This window comes from Prinia subflava, chromosome 1 (genome assembly GCF_021018805.1).
Source record: "Prinia subflava isolate CZ2003 ecotype Zambia chromosome 1, Cam_Psub_1.2, whole genome shotgun sequence".
Lineage (NCBI taxonomy): Eukaryota > Metazoa > Chordata > Aves > Passeriformes > Cisticolidae > Prinia > Prinia subflava.
The window spans coordinates 28,874,801-28,899,320 of record NC_086247.1 but is presented as its reverse complement, the minus strand read 5'-3'; the positions used below and the strand labels follow the sequence as shown (position 1 = coordinate 28,899,320).

The following is a 24,520-nucleotide window of genomic DNA, read 5'->3' as shown; positions in this document are numbered from 1 at the left end:
TTCCTTATTTTTACGAATTCTCTATTTGACCTATAACCTTGTATCTTTTGAATATTAAAATATACTTACCCAGATTAAACACTAAAAAGCAATCCCTTTGACAGTGAACAGATACTACTTGTCTGTCTCTAATTTCTTCAGCCTCCCAGCTTGGCGTAACTAATCCCTGTCTGCACTGTGAATTTTCCAGGAACCTGCTCACCAGTAACTACTTACTATTAAGTGGGTAAAGCTGCTCTTTTCCTGTCTGTAATTAGAGATAATGAGGAAGGTGCAAGTCATGGAGGTTGCAAGCTCCAAACGGTTAGGTACTATTTTAGCCTCACGCTGTAGAGTATGAATGAGCCTAGTTCCAGTGACATGCTTAAAATATGATATTTCTTTGTGTTAGACTTACATGCACAATCTGTGTTACATGTTCAGCACTGGTCACGTAAGTCACCTGCCTCTGAAATGCTTCAGGATGCTCTTAGAAGTATTTCTACACAAATGAGAGTTGCTACTGACAGAGCAGGGCAGCAAATGGATGGGGAACATTACCTAGAGAGCATCTATAATAAAAGAAAAGGAATCAAATGCCATGGCAATTTCAGAGGATAATCCATAGAGCTGGTAATTGCAACTTTAAAAATGCTGAGGGCTGCCCAACTTTGAAAGGCTCTGACCCAATATTCTTACCTGCATTAAAGAGCATAGTGCCACCACATTCATGGCAGTCCCTCCTTTAGTCAGAGACAACTTAGAATTGGAGGTGTTGTGTGCATGCTTGAATCTTGACAGGGTTGTGGCTTTGGGAGGACAAAGGTGCTATATATCACAAAGAAGTCTTAGTAGTTCTTGTCAGATAATTAAATCAGCACAAAATTCCCAGAACAAACAGAATTCTATAAAATAATTCAGGCTTTAAGACCTGCAGGATGAAGTGATTGCAAGGACCGAATAATATATTTGTTGAGAAAACAACAAAAAGAGGTACAGGTAAAAACCAACCAACCACTAAAACAAAAGACAAAGTTCATTTATTGTGGTTTATTCTATCTGGCAATTGAATTTATATATAGATTTTAATCCAGTGAATTTTGTTAGGATTTTTGAATTCAATTAATTTCATTGCAATGTAACGTTTCCCATTTGACATCATTTACATGGATTTCCAATAAATTCAAGAGTTACTTGCAAATATAATAACTGGAGAAAATGGCAGAGCCTCTTTTCAATACTTTCAGAGAATACAGTACAGAATCATATGATTTTTTTCTGCATATAAACAAGTAAATATTAGGATACTACTGTACATAAATAAAACCTTCATTTTTATTATTGACCTATGTTCTTACTTTTAGATAACTGCTTCATATGTTCATGTAGCATTTTCCCCAGAAATATTTACATAAAACTTGTCTACATTTACAGTAAATAACCATAATTGCCTACTGTGCTTTCAGCAGCCAAAAGCTAAATTGGCTATAGAAATATCTGATGAAGATTCTTGGAACAAAGGTATGACTAAATGACATCAACTTGTGTATACTATTACAAAATATTGAGAGGAATTTAATGGCAATTGTTAATTTACAAAATGCAATTTAATGTTGGATCTGAACTGCTCTAACAGCAGGATAAGCCCTGCAATTACAGTTAAACTACAATTTATGGAACATACATTCTGCAAAACTACAGTATTTTGGTGTTTGCAATGGTGTTGATAAAAGTATTTTGATTTCAAACAGGTAGCAAGCCAAATAACCCTTCATGTAGCAAACCAGCCTTGGCTAATGCCATCTCAGAAGTCTGCATGCATTGACTCCAGGTGAATATGGCACAGTTGTTGAATCACTGAGCTCTCTCCCTGCTTACAAAGCTGAACTTTGCAGTATATCCAACTATATCCACTCTAAGATAGCCAGGACAGTTCTAAGCCTCACTTTTCACAAGCTCATACTGTTCTGAGGATGTTTTGCAGTTCTGTGTCAGTGATCAGAAACTCAAATAGTTGTCCAGAAAACACTTTTTGTTGCCAGAACACTATGTAAGAGAACTTTGCTGGGAGATATTCCAGTAACATGTATTTTTTCATTATAAAACAATGGCTGAAATAAACACAAGTGTCTGTATTTACAAATTCTTATCCACTATGTTCTTGGTATGTAATGTTCCATATGTAAAGCAATTTTATGCTGAAGCTCATACAGCACCCAATTTTAAGTTACTCTGATTTTAATAATTAGCTATTAGACATAATTATCCATATAACTGACTGTTTTTTATTGTTCTTATGGAAGTCATATCAATTCACTAATATAAAAGAAAGAAAATACATTTCACTGAAAATACAAGTAGAAGTACCGATCACTAAACCAAACTTCTAAACTCTTAGGGCCCAATCTGCAGCCTTGGCTCATGCAAAGAATTCTATTTAAATAAGGTAATCCAGTTAGAATTGGTATTTTTGTTTGTTTGGGTTTTGGTTTTGTTTTTTGCTAAAAACCCCATAAGATGCAAGTCCAGATCTACACATGGTACATATTTTTGTGCATTTACATTTGTCCATGTTGGGTTTTCAATAGAACAAAAACATGTATTTAGATTTATTCATTACAGTTCTGTTGATGTGGAGGCTTGATAAAAGATAATCCAACTGCATAATGGTTGGGTGGTGATGACTTGCTCCTGCCTCTTTGTATTTAGAGAATACTGAGAAGAATAAACAGTGTTATCCATCTCTTCTGAGACTTTCAGCAACTCATCCCTTCACTGTAACTTTTTCTGCTTTAAAAATCTTTCAAAACAGGTTGTCTGTGAGATGGGGGAAGTGCAAATGAAACTTAGCTGTTGTCACTTTGCCTCCTTCTTCCCAGCTGCTGCAGTGGGCTGTACCTGTTTTACCCTGACCGTGAATGCTCTTTTGTGGGTCTGAAGGTGGGGCCCTAGCACACTTTCATCTAGAAAGAGCGGTCACACTGAGGAGAAGCAGCTCACACCCCTTCCTTAAGTTAAAGGGGTTGGGACTGTGGAGCAAAGGGCCATTCCTAAATAGTCATACCCACAGAGATGAGATTTCTCTGCTGGAAATCATGAAGGTGGTACATGCAGAAATGCAGAAGCCACCACAGTGGCTCATTTCAAAGATCTGTCTGCTGGTAGGATGTTCTGAGGAGACTTGGTTATGTGATCTTTCTCAGTCTCAGATACAAAGAGCCAACTGCAGTATCCTCAGACAGGTGAGAAAGCAGGTTCTTGTGCTCTTAGATGTCTCTTTAATTACACATTTGAACATTGTGACAATTCACGTCTTATATGTGTCTTTGAATGTCATGTGAGTGCTTGCAAGCTACAGAATTTCTCGCCTTGAAAGAAAGACCTCCACAGACTGTCCTCTGGGCAGCATGCAATTACCTCAAAACATCTGACTCAGTCCAGGCTCCTGAATCTCACAGGCACACTGAAAAGGTCCCATTCAGAAGTGTTAATGTGATGCAGTTTCTGTGCCCTCTGTACAACTGCCATATTTCACTAAGGACAAGAGAGACACTCAAGATGGTGACAGCTGAACATAGTGGGGAAGAGCAGTTCCATAAATAAGGGGGTAGTCCAAATCCCACCTATGCCTATGCTGAAAGTTAAAGTATGAGTTAAAATTGTTCTCTTTTTAGATATTAGGAATTGAAAACGCCAGCACTGCCTCTTTTTTTTTTTTCTTTTTTTTTTTTTTTTTTTAGTAATAAGATTTGTAATGTTTAAGCCCTCCTCCCCAAAACAATAAGATTAAAAGGACAAGAGTTGGTTATATTGTCCTGTAGTGAACAGCAGGCATTCTGAAATCTCAAATGAAGCATTTTGAAGTCAAGTGATACTTACATACCTTATAAATAATCTAAGATGATTGTTCCATTATCATAAACTATAAGAAATAACATAGTTGCTTTCTGAATGAAGAAAATTAATTTTGTATTTTCTGTACAAACACATGCTAGTTAAAACTAGCCAATGAATTTGCAGAGACAAAACCCCTGTCAGACTGTGCTATTATAACAATAAATGAACACCACAAAAGAAAGCCAATACTTAGGAAAGTGTATGGCAAGAGAGCATCACATACAGTAGTCAAGTGGCTGTGCAATAACAGTGAGCATCTTTACCTTTATAGAAACATCCATATTTTTAGGCACTTTGCTATCATACTTGTAGAGACTTGTCCTTCTGGCCAGTTCAAAACTGAAGGCCTCTAGAAACAAAACCTCACACCTTGTGATAACAGAATTGTAATATTTATATTATCCATAGACTGGGCACAGACCAAAGGGTATGTAATGCAAAGATAATCTGTGCATTTCTATGGAAATTGGGGTGCCAATTTAGCTAAAATATATCTACACTGTGTTATATCTACATTATATTATTAATTTACATATAATCCAAAGGTCAGCAAGAACGCTGACCTTTGGATTATATGTAAATTAAGCTTAATCAATTAATCAATGGGAACCTTGTATTACAAACAAGTTGTCATCTTTCTGCTGTTCAGGAGAACAGTACCTACCATATGTGATATCCTAATGCACTCCTGGAAAATCACCACATAGGCAATTAATTTGTTTCATACATTTTATAGGCCTGGGATATTCTGTGCTGACCAAACAAGGAGGTTCTCTCTCTCCTTGAAGAAAGAGAACCCTGTATTTTTAGCTCTGTGATGTTCCATTAGCAGCATTTATCTTTAACACAGTCCTGAACACATGTTGCTTGCTAGCAAGGGATATATATTATATTTTTTCTTTTCTGAGGCTGAAATCTGCTCTGGCAATGACTTCAGCCACCACCATCCCAGAAGAGATGCTACAAACCAACTTCAGCACCAGGGTATGAAATCATATTAACAGTAATTATGTTCCCTGCTCCCAGGAAGAGACCTGCCTTTGAAAGTCCAAAAGCATTTGTCAGGCTAAGCACCTTTCTGCATTCGTCTGTTTTGCAGCGGACTACCACACTAAATTACTTGTGAGGTACATAAAAGCCTTATTCAGGCACACTCCAACCTCAAAAAATAAAAGTCATCTGAAATAAATGGTTATTTGCCTAAGAGCTAAAGTCCCTCATTGGAGTGTGGTCCAAATTAAAATGTTTGTTGCAGAAACAGATTTCTTACAGTCACATGGCAACCAAATGTCTATGCACAATAAGAGACAGAATAAAAAGTCCTTGAGCTGTGCTGTGAGGTTTCCAGTCCCACAGGGCACTGATGAGAGTCGTGTCTCCAGCTGTTTCCAAGCCAAGTCACCTGGATGGCAGCTCCTGAACACCCCGGCAGGGCTGTCACACGTGGTGACTCCGCTCTGCTGAGTGAGATGAGCAAGAGCCAGGGCAGCACTGTCAGCTTGTGGAGTCGAGAGCAGCACAGTTAACACTGAGTTCTGGGAAGCAGACAATACCAGAGAGAGCACTCTGTGTCACAGCTTTACACGTCAGCTTGCAGGAAGCACATGCAAACCATTTATCCAGCATCGTATAAAAGCACCATTGAAAGGTTGAACAGAGAGCACCACGTATACGAGGTTGTGTCCAAAACAGCAGAGAGGAGCTGCTCAGGGAGCCATGGAGAAGCATGCAGCCCAGAAGCATCCCTGCAGGATGGATTCCTTGAAGGCACGATAGATGAGGGCTTGGAGAACAAGGCAGCTGGTCATCAGCCAGTTGAAACTATGGGGATGACCCAACTCTGGGTTACTCATGAATCCCCACACCTACTCATCCCTCACTCCATGGATCCTGCTACATATAAGCAAGCCTGCAATTTATATTAATAGAAAGACTGAAGCAATGAATTGCTCACAGTTGACATGAACACCACCTCCCTGAATGCTCACTATTGTAAAACCTAGATTCTTCAAAAGAAGACTGCTAATTCTTATTGCAAAGCTTAGTCATCATAGCTACATTACTGGGCTTTTTAGTGGATGTTTGTGACTGACTATTGCTATTGTAGGGCTAACTGAGGTCCAGTACATTAAATGTGTCTCTATAAAGATGTTTCCAACTTGGGACAAGTAAACATTGGGGTTGTCCCTTTGTACTTTTGAGTTAAACACATACAGTATGGAAAAGAGTATGGAAGTACTAGCTACTTTGTAGAAAAGGCACTATAACTGATCTAACTGTGGTAATTAGGTACATGCCTGTGCTACAGGTCTCTGCAAAGAATTTACTTCTCTCTGTGACTGAGAAAGCTATTCTATTCTCATAGTAGAAAAGGATGACTGGTTTACATATTGGATTAGCACTGGTTTAGGTATGTGGTAAGAACGACTCTCGTGGGAGACACAGATTCATGGAAGGGATGTGTGAACAGCCATTTCCACCAGTTCCCAGAGGGAAATCTAAAAGACCTCTTCACTAGTGCAGATATATACACATTACAGCTTCTCTTGGCCTTACTGTGGCAATTTGATGAGAGATCTTATTGAACAGTTGTGCCAAAAAAAGGAGGCAAAGAAACAGACTGTGAAGCTTCCCCAGAAAACATCACCAGGTAACAAATACTTCATTTTGGATGTTGACATTTATTTAGGGATATGGTGAAAGAGTTAAAAAGAACAGTAAAGAGACAAGTAGAAGACTCCCTTTTCTTTACAGTCAGATTGATCTCTTTGGGGATTACTGCTGGAAAAATCTTTTTATCAAATATATTAATGAAAAGGAAGCATTGAAAACAGCCATAAAGGAAGAGGTATTACTTCTGGGAAGAGGGAACTAAACCAAAACCTTGATTCTTTGTCAAGAAATATAAATACTCACTTACCAACCTCAGACTGAATTCTAGAACACTTTCCTTTAGCGTTAAACTACATAATGGAGATTGCAGGGGAGGTATGGACTCCTCTGTACATCCTTGTTCAGGAGGGTAATTCTTTTTTGCACCTCTTAAGTCCAGTGTCCTAAGTCCAAGGCTGAGGGCAGGTACACATCCCAAAAGCAGCAATCCAAAACATGAACTGCTTCTCCATGAGACTGAGGTTTGATGGACCATTAAAAGGTTGTGACCAGCCTGAAAGTGAATTTAACAGAAAGAAATGTGCCACTGTCACAGGGCTGGAGACATGATACCAGCTCCAATGCAAGGCTGTATGAGACAAGTTAAAAACAGAAACCAAAGAAAGGGGGAGGAAAATTTTTCTTTCACTGTGAAAAAGGGAAGTCTAGGGAGGGGTCTCACAAGCAGTTGTCAGAACAGAGGAAAGGAAGGATGGAAGGACTTGTGTCTCTTCCTACAAAGCAACATTTCTGATCTAGCTATGAAAAACAACAGAAAGACTGGACAGTCCTCCAACACCCTTTGACCTCTGGTCTCACTGGGAGTATTTCTAGAGTGATGTTTGCTTTTCTTCTTTTGCACCTTAAAATTTTACAATCAAGAATTCAGTGCAATTCTTTGCTATCAGCTGACATTATCTCAAGTTATCTTTGAACTGGTCTTTAAATTGATCCTAGTGAACCTGGCAAACCTCATGTTCCTACTGTTTCTCCAAAAGCAGTCATCCATGTAAAGGGATAACTACATCTTGAGATGTATTTGGGAATTTCAGGAGTTGAGGTATGCCTGCCACTAAGCTTCAGGAGTCAGACTGAGGACTACATATATAAACTGGTACCCCTGAGCAAAGAACAGACAGCAAACACATAGTTAAAAACTAAAGAAATTCTCTAGACTTAGCACAACAAATCTTCTGAAATATGGTGCATCTTATCTTTGGCCTTAAACAGTGTGAAGCAGAAGGAGACAATATTCAAAGGTGAATTTCATGAATTCACATTCAAGGAAACAGAAACAAAAACTTTTATAAAGGGAAAAACTCCACTAAGCAAAACCACAGTCATCCTTTAAAAGCACTGAAGTGGAAGCAAAGGGTTTGCTGCAGAAACACATGGCAGCATGGTCAAGACCAGGATGGACATGGAGTGGTCTGAACTGCTTCTCCTCCAAGGAAAGAGCTGTAGATGGAGCTGCACTGTCGCACAAGGCCAGGATCCACGAAGTCTGAACCACCCCGTGGGCAGAGGCTGACTGCACAACTGCACTGCTCCTCAGCGCTGTACTACTTACAGGCAAAGCCTCTAAATCAGCACACTTCTTTCAGTCATGAAGCTGTTTCTAATAAATGTGTGTAACCAGATCTGTGTTTGCTCTTTACAGTACCAAGACATGTTGAGGGCTGACCAAGGATCTGAGAAGGGCTCAACCTTCAAAACCCAGTACCACTTGAGCTGCAAGTAAAACTGTTTTGCTTACTACAGAATAAGCCAACCTCAGTTTATGTACTGTTTATTTTGAATTAAAAATAAACTGCTCTTCAAGCACATGCCAGATATTATGTATGTGAATGTTGCCAAGCTTGGACTATAACTTATACTTGTGTCCAAATTACAAGTGTATGCTTATATACATGGGGGTATGTGCACATGCATGTCACACAATGCTAGTTCTTTACTGTTGGACTGTTCTTGTACCATTGTACTATTTATTGGATTATTCTTGAAGAAAAAAGTACCAATCCAGTACCTGCTTATTTCATAAAAGCACTGTACTTTGTTTTTCACAGTAACAGAGTAACTCAGCATTTTTGAACAGCCAGTGGCTTTCAAACTGCTTGTCAGAGGCCCAAGAAGGTCTTGGTTGCCCTCCTGCTCCTTTTACTAGAAGAACAAGGAGGATCAGTGGCTATACCTGACTAAATCCCACTGTCTCTTTTACCTCTTTTTTTGCCCTTTGGCAGCATTCTTCTACATAGACTCCATGATTTTAGCTTAAAAACAGCAAGGCATGTTCCATAGCCCTGCTCAAGGAGACAGAAAAAACCAACAAAACAACCCCAAAGCAATTTTCATTTATCTGCTTTTGAAATAGGAAAAATAATTAAAAAACCAAAACCAAATAAAGCCCAAATAAAGAATGGGATTCCTCCTGTTACAAACCCCAGTAAGTTAATTTACAAAAATTTTGAAGATGAAAAATGTGTTGTAAAAAATAAAAGTATTATCCACTCAACACAGTACATAATTTTTCCTATATAAGAAACTAGACAAACATATTAAAATATTTAAGTCTTTAAAAAGGGCAAAATTCTGCAAAAAAATTACCCAACACTACTAAGGTTAGACTACCCCTTATGCCAGTGCATTCATTTGCACAACTTTTTGCAACGTGACAATGGTCTGGGGTGTGTATGTGCAGGTGTTTATGTCCATTTGAGGGAAACAGTGCAAGAATGCTAAGGGTGACCGTTGCCATTTTAAAGGGATATTTCACAAATAATCAAACAAAACCCCTACAAATACCAGTACACACCTTGGATACTTCAAAAGTCACGTTCTACAGCCCTTGACATTACAAAAAAAAAAAAAAAAAAAAGGAAAAAAAAAAGAAAAAAAGCCAGCAAAATTAATTCAAGTATGTTTGGAGTTGGTTCCTTGTGAACTACTGTTGTTTGCACTTTAGTTGCAGTGAATGTGGACAAAGGTGAAGACACAGGACACAGAAGTGAGTGCATCTTCCCCAGCCCTGCAAAGTAAGTCTGAGTTGAGGTACAGTTATCCGTGGTTTGCTCAACATTGCAGATGCCAAAACTTGAATGAAAAACTATGCTTGAAAAACACTTTGAAGAAAATGACATAAAACAATCTCTTAAAATGAGAAGCTAGTTTTGTGTAAAGGCAGTCTTTTTGGTACGTAATCCTGTCAGGATGACAAGCATGGCACTCTTTCCCAAATGACGTTTGCCTTGGAGCTAATAATAATAAAGAAACCTTTACATTGTCCTGGTCATCTTTCTGACCTGACGTACCCTTTCCCATGAGCCATGATCCACCACTCAGAAAAACCAGCAGGCATCACACCCTGGCTGAAACATACATTGCTTCTTCACAACCTGTGTTCCACACTTAGCTTTGTTCCCCAAAAGGAAAAGCACTTCCCTCTCCCTGTTTCACTTGTCCTCAGAAAATAACAGTGGGGAGATGTGCTGCTGGAGTAGTCAAAGCCTGGTGAATTCCCTGTGGTGCTGCAAGTCCCCTATGCTCTCATAGTCACTCTCTGCTGGAAGAGCAGTGTGGTTCACGTTAGGCACGGACAAGGTCCTGTCTTCCTCCTGGCTCACGGCCTGGATGGCTTCATAGTCCGGCTCCAGCTCCCCGTTGGCTCTGTCGGCTGGCTGAGGCACAGTGGTGGAATTCAGGGGGTTTTCAAAGTCCTTCACGCTCGCATAGAGGCCACTGCAAATGGACGGAGACCTCTGAGATGCAATTTCTTGAATGCAGGTGTAGGGAGAATCCAGTGCCTTGATGGCCTGTCCTGGCTTACTCACCGATGAGTACATGGCTGAGATCTAGGAAAAGGAGACAGCTGCTGAGTGTGAAGGATGGCATAAAGCTTGTGCACCAGTCTGTACCCTTGTACTACAAGGATGTTGGTTATTTAAGAAAAGACAGGATCTTCTGATAAAAAGATATCCTATCTAAAAGGATTTTTTCCTTGAAAAAATATTAAGATAATTTCTTACAAATCCTTCCTTTTCTGGCACGCACTTATAAATCAGTTTTCTTTCAAAAAAATAATGCTTTATAAAATAAGTTTTAAAATGTAAAACTTCCTTGAATATAAAACCCTGGCAAGAAAATTAGAACTGGGCAAAAGGGAATGACTTTGGGAGCAGGACCTCCTTCAAGCTTTGCTATGGTCCTGGAGTCAATTTGGACTATATAGGGAGAGGCATCAAAGGGAGGATCAGACTAAACTGCTGCAATGTAGGAAAAGGATGCTGCCTGATTCTTAGGGCTTTAAATTATTGTTACTATTTTTAATGGAAGTGACTAGTTTTCTGCTTTTAGAAACACTGCAATAGGAGAACAGTTAATTGTTTTTATAGGCAGGACTAAATAGGCACCAATACACGTGAAGACAACATTAAAAATCTGTAAATAAATTCCTCACACTAGATAATAGCAAATAGTGCCAATACTGATATGCAAGGTCTGCTTTGTTGACTCTATACTTGGCCTACAAAGAAGAGCTCCTTCTCAGGCATTGATAATGTGAACCTTAGACTGGAGACTGAAACCTCTCAGCTGTAAACAGCCAGCATTTCATTCCTAACTAAAAATTCCCTCTGGTGAGGTGGTACACTTCAACAAGTTCATGGAAGTGGCCCTGCATGAAAAGGTGAGGAGAAGCCCATACCCACACATGTCCCTCGGCTCAGGGATCAGCTGGGCTGATGCCAAGCACAGGAATCAGTCTTAATTCCCTCTGCCAGGCCAAAGGGATACTAGCCCTTGCACAAGTCAGATGGCTGAAATTCCCTGCATGGCTTCTCTGGTACCCAATATCACAATGCAACATAGCTCTTCTATTATATTTAAAGTCTTTCCCAAGCATGCAAGGCCACTCTGAGTTTGTATCAATCCAGTTAAAAGAGTAGATTGACATGAAAAAAAAAAAAAAAAAAAAAAAAAAAAAAAAAAAAAAAAAAAAAAAGCTTTTCTGCTCATCTATACTTCAACTCTTCTCAGTATTAGATTATATTAACCCAGTTCAAGATCAGGTTATTCATTAATGTCTGGGAATGCTTCTCTCAGCAGAAGGCATTAGCTCACTTAGCTCATTGCCAAGTTTGTGTTTACTTTTATGACCAGAGAACATATTTATAAATGGCAAGGGTGTACTGGAGATGATCACAAACAGCTTTATTTATGTTTAACTTTTTTCTTTGTTTAACTCTCCTCCATTTATCTGACCAACAGACATTTTAAAGAACAGTTTATGTTCCAGTGCTTTTACGGTGCTTCAGTTTACTTCCCAGAGCCCCAAACACTTTGCATGGGGAAGGTGCAGCATATATTTCAAAAGGCTGCTGGTTATTCTTCTTGGTAAGGTCTTGCTATCCAAATCAAGAAATTACCCTAACAATCAACTAATTGTGGCCTCCTATTACTTTTTGACACTATTTTTAACCTATGGGCCTGATACAGCCATATGTTAGAATACTTCTGATTTTAGGAATGTGGCAATAGAAACTGTGCAGAGAATATTGGGCTTTCATTTTCCCTTCACACAAGTTTCACCTTTCTTAGATGCTGCTTAATCATGCAGAGGTTATGCTGATTTCTGCCTAAAAATTGGTCTCTAGTTAGTTACTGAATTTCATACGAGAAACCTACCTCATCTTCTGTAAGAGATGGATCTTCCTCTCGAGACTTGTAAGACACTGAACTAAGCCTCTGTGAAAAAGGAAGAAAGACAGAAAATAAAAGGCTCATTACCCATCAACAGTGTGAAATCTATAACAAAACCCTCCCACTATAATCAATACATTATATTTTATGGTCATTTGCTCTCATGTTCCATTATACATAGATAATATCCCCACTACTCAGAGTACTTCTCTGGAGATAACAGCCCTGAGGTTAGTAAAGCTTTTTAATGTATCTGCTCTTGTCCTGACCTGAAAAGGGTAAAAATAATGTAATGGTTAAAACAAGTGTGCACCACTGTATCCCTGCCTTTACACTTCTTATGAAGTGTCTGCAGAGGCTTCTGAACAATTAGAAGACACCCTGAGCTGGAGCCAGGTCACACAGCAGAGTCACTGAAGGATGGAGGGCTTGGTTTGGCATCAAGTCTAATTTTCAGGCATCTGAAGTGCCCCGTGTAAAGCAGGTCATGAAGCAGTGAGGGGAAAGCATTTTGCTTTTATGAAAAATGCCTTTTGACCTTTATGACAACAAAGACCCTGGTGCTGCACAGCAGCTGTGGGGTGCCTCCCTCCTGGGGCAGGAAGGCTTTGCTGGGCTCCTCCTCCACAGTGATTCAGAGGGAGCCTTCCAGCACTGGAAAAGGCCGTGTTTTGTACTTTCACACAACTTCTCTGACTAAAATACTTCATACCACCTCCAGTGCAAGCCAACATGGAGGACTAGAGCTATTTTTAGCACAGTCAATAAAATACCACTTGCAGACACACAGAACTTGTTTTCTTTCTTTTTTCTTTTTTTTTTTTTTTTCTTCTCAGAGGCTTATTGTCATAGATTCTTTCCTCCTTCCATTTTCTTGTTGTTTTTACTTCTGGTAAATACCAAACTTCAGATTCCTGGGCATTTCTGACAGACCCTGGCCCAAGGCACACTAAAGTTCTGCCTGTTGCTCCTGAAGAGCTTCCCTCACACTGACAAACTTCTTTCTCACAGACTGGAGAACAGCACTCTTTAACCTGTGGTTTGCTTACTTAAAAAAAAAAAAAAAAGAAAAAAAAAAGGAAAAGTTCAAATGTATTTATGTATTTTGGCCTTGAATTAGATCTGCTTCACTACAGCAACTTAGTTTAGTCTTTCCTATCTGCAACTTTATTTTTTGTGCTGGGGAGTGAGGTACTAATTTCATCCTCACACACTGAAACAAGCATGTGCTCATAAAATTCTTCAGCAATTTTTCTGTCATCAGTGTGTCTATAAACATCATGTGTCAGGACCCCTTTTACAGTTTCCCACCGAAGTCCTGATAAATACCCCAGGGTGTTTGTCATCCTGTGCTGTTCCCCTGATACAGCATTCTTTCTTCTAAACGTGAAGCTTGTGACACATTAGTTTTGGAGGATATTGTTATCGTGGAAACTTTAAGAAAATCCCACTTGCCCTTAAGTATTTTGTACCTAGCAACATTTTAAACTATACTGAAACCTGAACAGAGCAACACAAACAACATGTGTCCTTATTTGTTTTCCACTTTCCTTTTGTTCCTCAACAGCACTTGAGTTTTTGCTCTTTGACTCAGCTGCTGCTCCTGACTTGGACACAAGAACAAGAAGAACATTCTTCTCTGGTGCATTTTTAAGAGATGCTTTGCCCATCCTCAGGCTGTGCAAGGCTGAAATTAGATGGCAGCCAGATGGACACACAGAGAGCATTTCTACTGGTGCTCACTCTGGAAAGACCTGGGTGAAAAAGGAGATCCATACTTCCTTTTTAAATAAAAGAAAGAACTAAAGAAATCTATTCTGCTTTCCCAGTATTATTAGAAGAAATATGCTCAAGGTTTTGCAGGTGACAGAGACCTGTAAGAGGCTTTGTGCTATTAAAGGTGTCTTTCTTCACCAAGTCTTTCCAAAGGGTTTGGTTGGGCCACAGCCAAAAACCAGTTGAGGTAAATTTTCATTCATTATTGCACACCTGGCTCTTAAAAGGATGCGTTGTTGTTTTCATGCTGTTATATATGGGAATGGTCTCTGGCTTGGTCCACCTAGATTGGTGTGCTTCAGGGACTGGCATGGCTGGGGATCACCCTGGCTGCCCTCTTTTAGATAGTGAGACTGAAACAGCTTGGGCACAGTCTGTTCTCTCTGTTGGCAGGTACAAGCCTTGGTTACACAGGTTGCTTCTCTGCCTGTCCCTTCTTTGTGCCCTCATTATAGTGAGGGAGACTTGCCTGACAACCTCTGTCTTCAGCAGGGCAAGGGCAGAAGGTTGAAGAGTTTGGGATACAGATGTCGTGCTAAAGTAGCCTCACAGAAGAGGAAGCAAATCCAGAAACATCTATGGGGTCTAACTAAAAGAGTTACCAATGGAAATTCATTTCCATGAACATCTTGGTTTTGGTTGCCACATTGGTAAAAGCAGGCATTGCTCTGCATTGCTTGAAGCAGCAGAATAACGGGAAAAATTATCATCATCACAACAGAAAAACAATCCCACACCACCTACCCCCACAATGCCACCAATAATGCCATTTATATATTCCATCAATTACCATCTCCAGCTCTGCTGCAGCTGTAGCTCTCAAGGACAGGACAGGCACACACCCCGATGCATAATGCATGTACCCAGCAGCGAGCACGGATCTGATGCTGCCCAAGATTTAACTCGGGGTGGCTTCAGCTCTGAATAAATTTTAATTAGACAAACACCTTTTTTCTGGCACTTAGGAGACTGCATGTGTCATCTCTTGATTAATCCTTCAAAACCTGAACCATTTTAATCAATTCCCACTCCTTGCAGTTACTGACACTGCATACACGGTGTGCTGGGGAGCCACAGAGCAGCCAAGGCTTTTCCTTTGTATTGGTGCCTGGGAAATACAATTACATTCTGCTAGTCTTTTCACACCTGGTAGGAAAAATGTCGCTGTTATGAAAAGCTGTTTATCTAAAAGTTTAATTAGAAATTACTTATGGCTGGAATGTGGGAGGAGGGAAAGTTGCTGGATTATTGTTGACAATCACATCTTAATTTTTTACTTAACAAGCTCATTATTTGTAAAAATGTGCACAGAAGAGTCTAGCTAAGCAATTTTTATACTGCAAAAAGTCTTCAGTTTATTCCTTTGGACTTTATTGTGGTTTACAAGTTACATGGTTAGTTATTTATCTAACAAGATATTCTTCTGCCTTCTTCCTGGATTACTGAAATTCTTCAAATAAGATAACAACCAGAAACCAGAAAGTAGCAATACCTCAGCTCCACTGTGATTTTTCACATAAATGTTTACATTAAAAAGTCACATTGCATCTTAAGAATTCTTTTGAAATTTTTTTCAATATCTACCTAATATTATTTGATGACTTGGACACCAAAAATCTGGTAAACCTACAATTCTTTCATTCACAATTAATAAGAAGATATCTAAACTTCTGAAAAATGCAAACTCAACAGTTTATGAAAAGTCTCTGCTATGATCTGAAAGCATCCTCAAAATGACTGATAAAGAACTACTAATGGGAAAATAAACTGTTGAAAATGTCATAATTCTATTTTTCAAAGGATTGACCACAACTTGTTCCTAGGGAGAAAGCATAAGCTGCTGAGAAAACTTAGATTCTGGCTGTGATTTCAGCACTTAGAAATTCTTTAGACTCTGTTTATATGTGACATACAGAATTTGACAAATGTAAAAGTGTGCAGCTGCAGTCTCTCTCTCTCTTCTTCTATCCCTCTCTCCTACAGAAAAAGACAAAGTGAGTCACTTTGAGCAGGTGCCCAACAAAAGAGGCACATCTAAAGTAAGGACACCCACCAAGGATTGCCCCCTCTCCTTTTTGTAAGTTGTAGTTTCATTAGAAAAAAACAAGATGTGTCTTCAGAACAAGATATAGATGCTGACAGAGATACTGGATGCCCTTTGTAATAGCTTCCACAAGTATAATACCATCAAACAAAGGAGCAGAGGCCTCCTAAGTAATTCCTGGATAGTATTTGGGAAAAGCCTTATGTAGTGCATAGCTGCAACAATCAAAAATACAGCATATGCCTCTAATGTGAAGATTATACTACACATTATCATATTTCCATTTACAGTCTTGCTTCATCTTGAGTGGGGTTTTTTCCTGGTTTTTTTTTTACTGAAAAATAAAATCCTCTCCCACCCATATGTTCTCTATCATTATTTGGCTGTTAGATGAGGACAAATATTTGCAGTATTTACCTTTTCTGGTTTACTCGCTCCTTCTGTCACTTCTCCTTCCACTTCTTTTTCTTGCACATTCTCATTTTCATCAAGAAGTTTCATGGGTACTGGAGGGGGAAGCTCATCCTCTACATCTGGTGTGTTGTCAAGAGGACTTTCTGAATTTGCACTTTGGCGACTCTTCTTATTTCTGTCAACAGATGCATATTCTGCTGACTCAATTCTGCACTCAGGAATCTGATTCTGACCTTCAGAAGCTGTCAGTGATTTGCTGTTAGAGTTCTCTTCCATGCTGACTACTGCTCCAACATCTTTAATTTCCTTCACAGTTTCATACAAGCAGTCTTCAACTATGTTCTCCTGAGAGGAGCTGTCTTTCAGGACTTCATAAGGCCCTTCCATTCCAAGACCTTGATCGTTTTCTGCATTTCTAGATGAGATGATAGTTTCCATGGGGTTGTTAGGGGGAATACTGGGTAGTTCCCGGCTCTGGTGACATTTTATAGACTTTCCAACACTATCCTGTTGATCTAGTAGATCAGATGTCTGTACTTCTTCATAAGGCTGGATACAGGCAGCTGTACTGTCCTCAGAAAGAACTAAAGAAAATTACAGAGAAGTATTAGAAACAAAGGCATAACTAAAGGTGTGATTTGGCACTCTCTACATTGTTTTTGTGACATGCTGGAAAGGATAAATGATACTAATGCCTGGAAGTGCCTAGTGATTAGCATGCTTTTTGCTTCTCAAAAGGTTTCAGTTACAGACATTTCTGTACTCTACTGGTAAAATATCTTTCTCTCAATATCTAAAATAGTCTGTACACCCCCAAGTCACATTATATGGCAACAGCATTGACTGTCAGAACAGGGGGTGGGAGGTTAGCTGTGCATGGATATTCAGCTGCCTCATACTCAGTTTCACTGAATGATTACAGAGTGCTCAGTAGTCTCAGATGGGAAGCAGGTGGGAGGCCTCAAACCAAGTGCCTTAAAAAATCCTTGTTAGATTTTCCTCTCTGCATTTCCTCATTCTTTGGAACCAAAAGGGAAACGTTCCTTCTTCCTCCCTACCAGCCCTCAGCTTGTTTAACATGCTGGCCAAATTCTGGTGGGAATTGCACTTGGCTCAGCCCTCGCTGCACGCCACCCCAGAAGCTCCTCACCGCAGGCTGAGCCATGCTTCTCTCAGTCTCGCAGCACATAATGCAGGCTGACAACCTACTAACGAGCTGGCCATATGCACAAGAGAGAACACTAGACTTCAGAAGGTGGTGTTAGGCAGAACATGCTGTTTTAGGTCCCAGAAGTGGGCCACACGTCATTGTCACTAGAGGGTATTAGGGACTGAAATGTTGGGGCTTCTCACCTTACACCACGCGTGTGACATTTGTGTGCATTCCTGGGCATATACAAGCATGTTTCATGCATGGTGGGTAACTTTACCTCACACTGTTTTTTTAAAAAGTCACTTCTGAACAGCTTTTCTTTTGCTAGTACAGCTCCTAAGGCCATATCTCAACAAAAACAACCCATTCTTCTGCGTCTTTCAGTGTGTTTGACATGGTGACAGAAGTGTTGCCAAAGCAATCAATGCCCTTGATTTGGTGGTTGCCATGGACATTGCAATAAAGTATTAGCTTAAAATAATGTTAGGCTCTTGTGTTCAGGGCATGTAGACACAGTCAGCACCTGCAGGGAGCCACACCCTGACTGCACAACTCAGGACAGAACTGGAGGTGGAAGATGGTAATCACTGAATGGGAGATGGGAGTTTTTGCCTTTCTGGTCCCTGCTTGTAGGGATTGCTGTGCTGTGCTGAGCTCCCTTACAGAACCCAGAAAGCACACACCCCATTCAGGCTGGAAGGGATAACCAAAAACAATGAGACCTCAACTTTCCGTGCTTCTGTGGTTATGGGTGATAGCACAGAAGGGCTTGGTGTAGCTGAAGGGTTGGCATAGATGAGACAGTGTTGGCAGGTTGGGTAAAGGAAAAAACACATCATTTGATGGTTCTGCTTCCACAGCCCTGCCCCTGCTTAAAAAGCTAGCAGAAACAGTAATAAAAAGAACTATTAACAAAAAAGTGCATAAATTATAAGTGAGAAATTAAAGCACAGGGGTTCCTGTCATTCAGTAGGGCTATTATGCAGAGTGTAAACTGAGTATAATATCACACAGTCTGAAAACTGTCTGCTGGTTGATAGCAGCAGCTCTGACAGCTGCACATGTGGTGACTCATGCCAGAGAGAAATACTTCCATTCTGCACATCAAGTCCCTCAGGGAACTACACACCTACATACACAACAAGCCAATGGATGGGAACAGCAATTAGCTGCAGAAACAAAGTTTAAAAATTACTCTGGATACTTGTCTCTAAAGGGTAAAGCCTGAATAGCTTAGCCTCTGTTTGCAGGAGATGAGGAGAGAGCTGTAAGCTGGAGTGCAGCTCCTGGTGTTGGTGTTGTGTGAAGACAACAGTTGGCTCCCACTGCCTCTGAGCTGAGAGTGAGTTTATTTTTAGGTGCAGCTGAGTAAAATATTTTCCAGTGATACTTCAGGGTGAATAATTTTGAGTGTTCAGCAAAGCAAAGACTAAGGAAAAAAAAGGAAGCCTATTTATATTGCCCATTTTCTAAAATATAAAAATGTAAGTGACAGCGTAGCACAGAACTGTGATCCGGAGCTGTAATCCCTGAAGGAGGACCTGAAGTATTTCCACAGCCTCCTGGAGCACTTTTGAAACTCCAAGGTGCAACTTCATCTCCTGGTTTTATCCCAGTTCCACAGCTTACCAAAGTTAGAGAAGGCCCCATTCTCTGCCTGATGACCTGGTCAATCTGCAGTTTGGCTTGGTGGCCCAGGAGAGGACCTCAGCACCTCAGCCAGCAGTGCTGGCTGGTGTGGAGCACTGGGAGCAGGGGCAGAGGGCTGTGCCAGAGCACACCCAGTAGTGGAGATGCAGCCTAAACCACCCCAATCTCCATGAGATGATCATCTCCACTGACTTCCCAGCACAGCAAATGACTTCAAGGCATTGTTTAACTTGGCTGTAAGTTCTGTGTGAGCTGGTGTCAGACCTGCAGAGGTGTACAGAGTGTTCAGACAAATGGCTTGCCTGTGTGCTTGGAAAGCTAATGGCCAGAAAGCTGAAACCTGAGGGATCACCAGTGTGCAGCAAAGGTGGAGCTGTGAGCACTGGGACAGCGCTGGCTCTCCCGCCCGCAGGGGCTGCCACTACTCACCCTCACCATTGCTGAGTGCTCTGTTCTGTTCGCTGTTTGGGGGAGGCTCCGTGGCTGAACTTGTGATGGAGTGGCTGAAAACCTCCTTCTCGGAAGGCTGCAACACAAACCCGCGAGCCAGCGGTCAGAACAAATGTTCACGGGAATACATGTGCAACAAATTTCATTCTCACCTCCAGAGCTCTGACCCACTGGTGTTACTGGCAGGAGAACCAAACCATGCCAACTAGAGTCAAAGATCTAAGTGCCTGTGTTTACAGATGTTCAAAAGAAATAAATGCAAAGATGTCCAGAGAGATGTCCTTTTCAAGCTTTATGGTAACACACATTACTATGGCTTTAACCCATGAGAAGACAGCAGCTGACAAAGGGTACACTGTCCTTGGGCTGCAAATGGAGTGAAGGAAAGGCTGGAGTACAGTGATGGCAGAAAGGGCACTGAGAAAGTGCAGATTATCAGGATCTGCAGAAGTTTTCCTCCCCTTCCTGTTCTGCAACTTTTAAAGTTTCCCATGCTCAACCACCTCAATATTCCTTGAAAATCCTGTTTTCTAGTCTGTTGTATTTTGCAAGGAGCTTGGTACAAACCAGCAAGACAGACACAGGCTGCCAGAAATAAATACTTACCACGTTCATCAGATTTTCATGATCTCCATTCTGATTTTTGGCCTTCTTTTCCCTTAATGAAAAAGGCACATGAATTTTTACTGCAAATTATGCTAATATACAAATGCCAAACATTCATAGATCTTACACTCCTGCAGGCAACAGAACTATGATTCACAATGATATTAAAAATGGAATAACTGAAAATTATTACAGGAATTGGTATGACCTCTGTGCAAAAACACCATTGAGGCAAAATGGTGATAAACGTAACTGAAGAGGTACAACAAATACACAAGAACCTTCTTCTCACTCAGTGTAAGATCACAGTGAGAAGGGACTGATGATAATTACAATATAATGAAAATAATTATGTAGAGACAGGACATGGAGGAATGGGAGTAGGTTTAGATAAAATATTAGGAAAAAATTCTTTACTGTGAGGTTGGTGAGACACTGGAACAAGTTGCTCTGAGAAGCAACCACCTGTGGATGCTGCATCCCTGGCAATGTTCAAGGCCAGGCTGGATGGGGCTCTGAGCAACCTGCTCTAATGAAACCTGTCCCTGCCCATGACAGGGAACTAGCTGATCTTTAAAGTCTCTTCCAACTCAGGCCATCCTATGATTCTATGATAATAAAAATATTATTCTTCAATGTAACCATATCTCAAATTCTCAGATACACATTCTGGTGACAGACTACTTAGCAAGTCCCTTAAATGATGACAGTAAAAAGTCTGTATCCTGTGAGGAATTAGAAAAGGCCAGATAACTAAATACAAGATAAATGATAAATAAAATAAAATCCAGATAACTAAAAACGCTAGTCAAATTGATAATAAGCATGAGCAGTTCAAAAAGGCATACAAATTTCATAGCAGCAGGGGGTCCACATGTTTAAAGGAATCCCACTTCCCTGGGTCCTTCATAGGAGTCTATGTGTGGATCCCATTTCCAGTTTTTACCATTTGGGAAATACAGCTCTTATTCAGAAATATTGCAATAAGGTATTAGCTTCAAATAATGTTAGTCCTTCCCCTAGATGAAAAGTTGAATAAAAAAAGTGAGAAAACATTGACAATATGAAATTTTTGCTTCTTCTAAAGTCTGCAGTGAACTGCACTTCCACATTAGCAACTATTAGAATTCTACCTAATTGGGAAATAACAAAACAGCAAGTAAGCATGCACCAGTGCAGAACAGAGAAAGTTAAAAGCTGGATTTCCTCTCTGGAAGTTTTTCTGACTCTGATATTTTAGAAGGAACAAATTTTACTCAGTTTTCTATGTCCTCATCCATTTTTGAAGAGTAAGCCAGGAAGAAATTCTGCACAATTGCATTTATGCATAAACAACCTGCCCTACAGAATGACCTGAAACAAAAGATACTATGTCCAGACTAGCAACACAAGAATTTATTAAAAAACATCACCAGAATATTTCAGGCGTTGTATCTCTGTAACTGCAAAGGTTACTCAGTGGTTTGACCCATCTTTCTAGACATGTTTCAAAGATTGGTGTGTTACAAAAAAATCCATAGAATTATGGAATCATTTGGGTTGGAAAGGGCCTTAAAGATGATACACAGCACCTAAATGCAATGTTTGTGGGCTAAAGAATATTTAAAACAGGCTTTCTACTTTGAAATATTTTTTTAAAAAAATCTACTATTTTTACACAGATATCACAGGAAACTGTGACAATACTGAAGTGTCAACTTACAGTTTACAGAAGTGTTTCTCCTGAATGACATGACATTACATGTTCTAACTTAGGCACTTTAGGGTTTCAACCAACTTCAGGACCTGTTTTTGCCCACAACTGCTTTTTGCATGGTGGGCATTAGATAAATCCTGCAGAAAAACAGGGCTTTCCACTGTAGACACATCTTGGGCCAATACAGTGCATTTTATGGCTGCACAATTTCCAAAATGTTCTCAAAGCTGAAGGGGTGAAAGCAGATGCTCCTTATAGGCATGTGCATCCAAACTGCAGCTTTTGCTGCTGTACTGGCTTTTCCTCCCATGTACCTGGCTGACTGAGCTGTGCTTGCACAACACAGCAATATGGCCCACAGCAGTCCCACTCCTCACAGCAAAGGGTCTGAGTGCTCTGGCCTGTGGAGGGGCACCACGGACAGACTGCAGGCTGCCCAGCTTCCCTGTGCAGTCAGCAGGGCACAGCTTACATGTCATGAAGGAGCCTTGAAACGTGCATAAACAAAGTCAGTAGAAGTGCCTGTATTGGTGAAATTGAACCCTCTTATGGTGAAGAAAATAAGGATAAGGTATAAGGCATTAATCAGTACCACTCTTTGATCCTTACTCATTTTTGCTTGAAAGGCAGAAACAATATTCTATTCCCTATACTTCAGGAATGGCCATAGCAAAGCTGAAGTACGTAATCACTTCCTTCTTTTCCTTTTACCTATTTTTTTTTCGGTCTGTTTAGCCCACATAATGTTCTCAGTTTCAGCTTAGGGATGTGATCAGCTCAGTGTCTACCTGTGCTCCAGGCTTCTGCTTGGGGGAAACCACTGAACAAGCACAGTTGTGTACTTCCTTCACAGCAAAAGAAAAATATAATTATATTTTAGAATGAATAGAACTGTTCAAACTGAAGTTTGCTCTGAAAACGGCACCTTTATTTTATTTCTGTACCTCAGTCCTCAGTATTTCCTGCTAACTATTTATACATGAAGCTATGTCCAAAGTGAATCAAGAACCATTAAGCCCTTACCCATTGCAGCTGGAGCAAAGGAAGATGAGGAAGGTGAGGAACAAGAGTGTTGTCATGGCTGCCAAACTTCCCCACAGGATTGCGTGGATCTGTCCACTGCCTAAAAAAACACCCTCTAGCCCCATGGTACTAGCAGGAGCTGGGATCACTTGGGGTTGAAGAAGTTACTCCTTGAAGACGACTGACATCTGTGCTGCACACACCTTCTGTTTCTGCAGAAGGAAAAACACCATCAGAGGTTAGGAGAAATTTTGAAGATAATGCGTCTGACAGCTACAAGTCTGGCAGGAGAGATTTTCAAACGCAGATCTTACGAACACCAGTTTCAAGTAGAAGCCAGCCAGCCAAAAAGATTTTCAACTACATTTCTGACAGTAACATAGAACAGATTTGTCAAATATTAACACAAGCTGTTACCTATCTACAATCTCAATGTGAATAAAAGGTAGTACAGCATCTCTGTACTTGTATTTTCAGGAAAAGATTCATAAATCCACTTTGAGGGACCGAGTAATCTATTTTGTGCTTATATTTGTAAAATTCATTGAAAAGTGAGCTTTCAAAACCAGCTATAACTTCTGCAAAGTCAAAAAGAGAGCTGCAGCAAGCGTTCACTTCCTCCTCTCTCACTCTCTCCTGCCTGCAAGTGATTTGAGGCCTAAAGTGCAGTGACAAATAAGCTAGGTAAGTCTTTGAAAGGAACATCACAAAAACCTTTCTCGCAGCAGGTAAGAGCCAGTCTTATTTCTGTGTGACATGCTTATTTTCTTAATAGAATGCCTGGAGAGTGACAATATTGAACTTTCTTTTTTAGCTTTTCCCCATCTGAGTCTGAGAAAACAACAGAGCAAAGTAAACAGGATGGTTTTTTAAGAACTTGAGTGAACACAACTTTTGCTACAGCACAGCAGTCCATGGGGACAACTCCTGGATAAACCTTATTTGTGACATATAACTTTTGGTATACAATATATTATAAAATTCTGTACATACATTTAATGCAAGACATTGTTGACATGGCAAAATTAAAAAGAAGTTATTCATTCTTCACTGCTGAAGGTATCAATTCCTCCAGAATCTGGGAGCAGGTTATGCAAAGCCTATTTACAGGCTTTCAGCCTGACTTGATTGATAAAAACTGAAATAGAATACAATGGCTAGGAAATGAGCAGATATATTTTGGAAATTAAAAAGTAGCACAGAATATAAGATTGACAATGTTTAAGCCACTAGTGACTTACTTTAATGCATATATTTTCACAGAATTTTTTTTTTTGGTATAGGAAATATGTATGTACATATATTTATCTTTTTGCAGCAGAAGCATCTTTTGTAAAAACAAATTCAATGAGGTACTAATATCATACTTGTATACAAAAGCATATCACCATTTTGTTATTAAAATCTTGTGAGAAGATTTATTTTCAGAGAAAGGCCATTGGGATCAAAGCAGATGTGAAGATTTGAACAGAAGATACTTAGTTAC

The 24,520-nt window shown here is 40.0% G+C and overlaps 1 protein-coding gene across 7 annotated transcripts in view; it reads right to left on the bottom strand.

Moving 5' to 3' along the window:
- Positions 1 to 3,662: 3,662 nt before the first annotated feature.
- The window catches only part of PAG1 (phosphoprotein membrane anchor with glycosphingolipid microdomains 1), a 109,508-nt gene continuing 88,650 nt past the window's right edge, over positions 3,663 to 24,520 (bottom strand). For all 7 annotated transcript variants that reach the window (XM_063391944.1, XM_063391943.1, XM_063391954.1 and 4 more), the window contains 6 exons: positions 23,035 to 23,246; positions 20,316 to 20,367; positions 19,689 to 19,785; positions 16,460 to 17,040; positions 12,208 to 12,267; positions 3,663 to 10,376 (listed from right to left, as the gene is read on the bottom strand). In XM_063391944.1, coding sequence (XP_063248014.1) covers positions 10,026 to 10,376; positions 12,208 to 12,267; positions 16,460 to 17,040; positions 19,689 to 19,785; positions 20,316 to 20,367; positions 23,035 to 23,159 — 1,266 coding nt within the window. In that variant the 5' untranslated portion in view covers positions 23,160 to 23,246 and the 3' untranslated portion in view covers positions 3,663 to 10,025. The remainder of the gene's footprint in view (positions 10,377 to 12,207; positions 12,268 to 16,459; positions 17,041 to 19,688; positions 19,786 to 20,315; positions 20,368 to 23,034; positions 23,247 to 24,520) is intronic.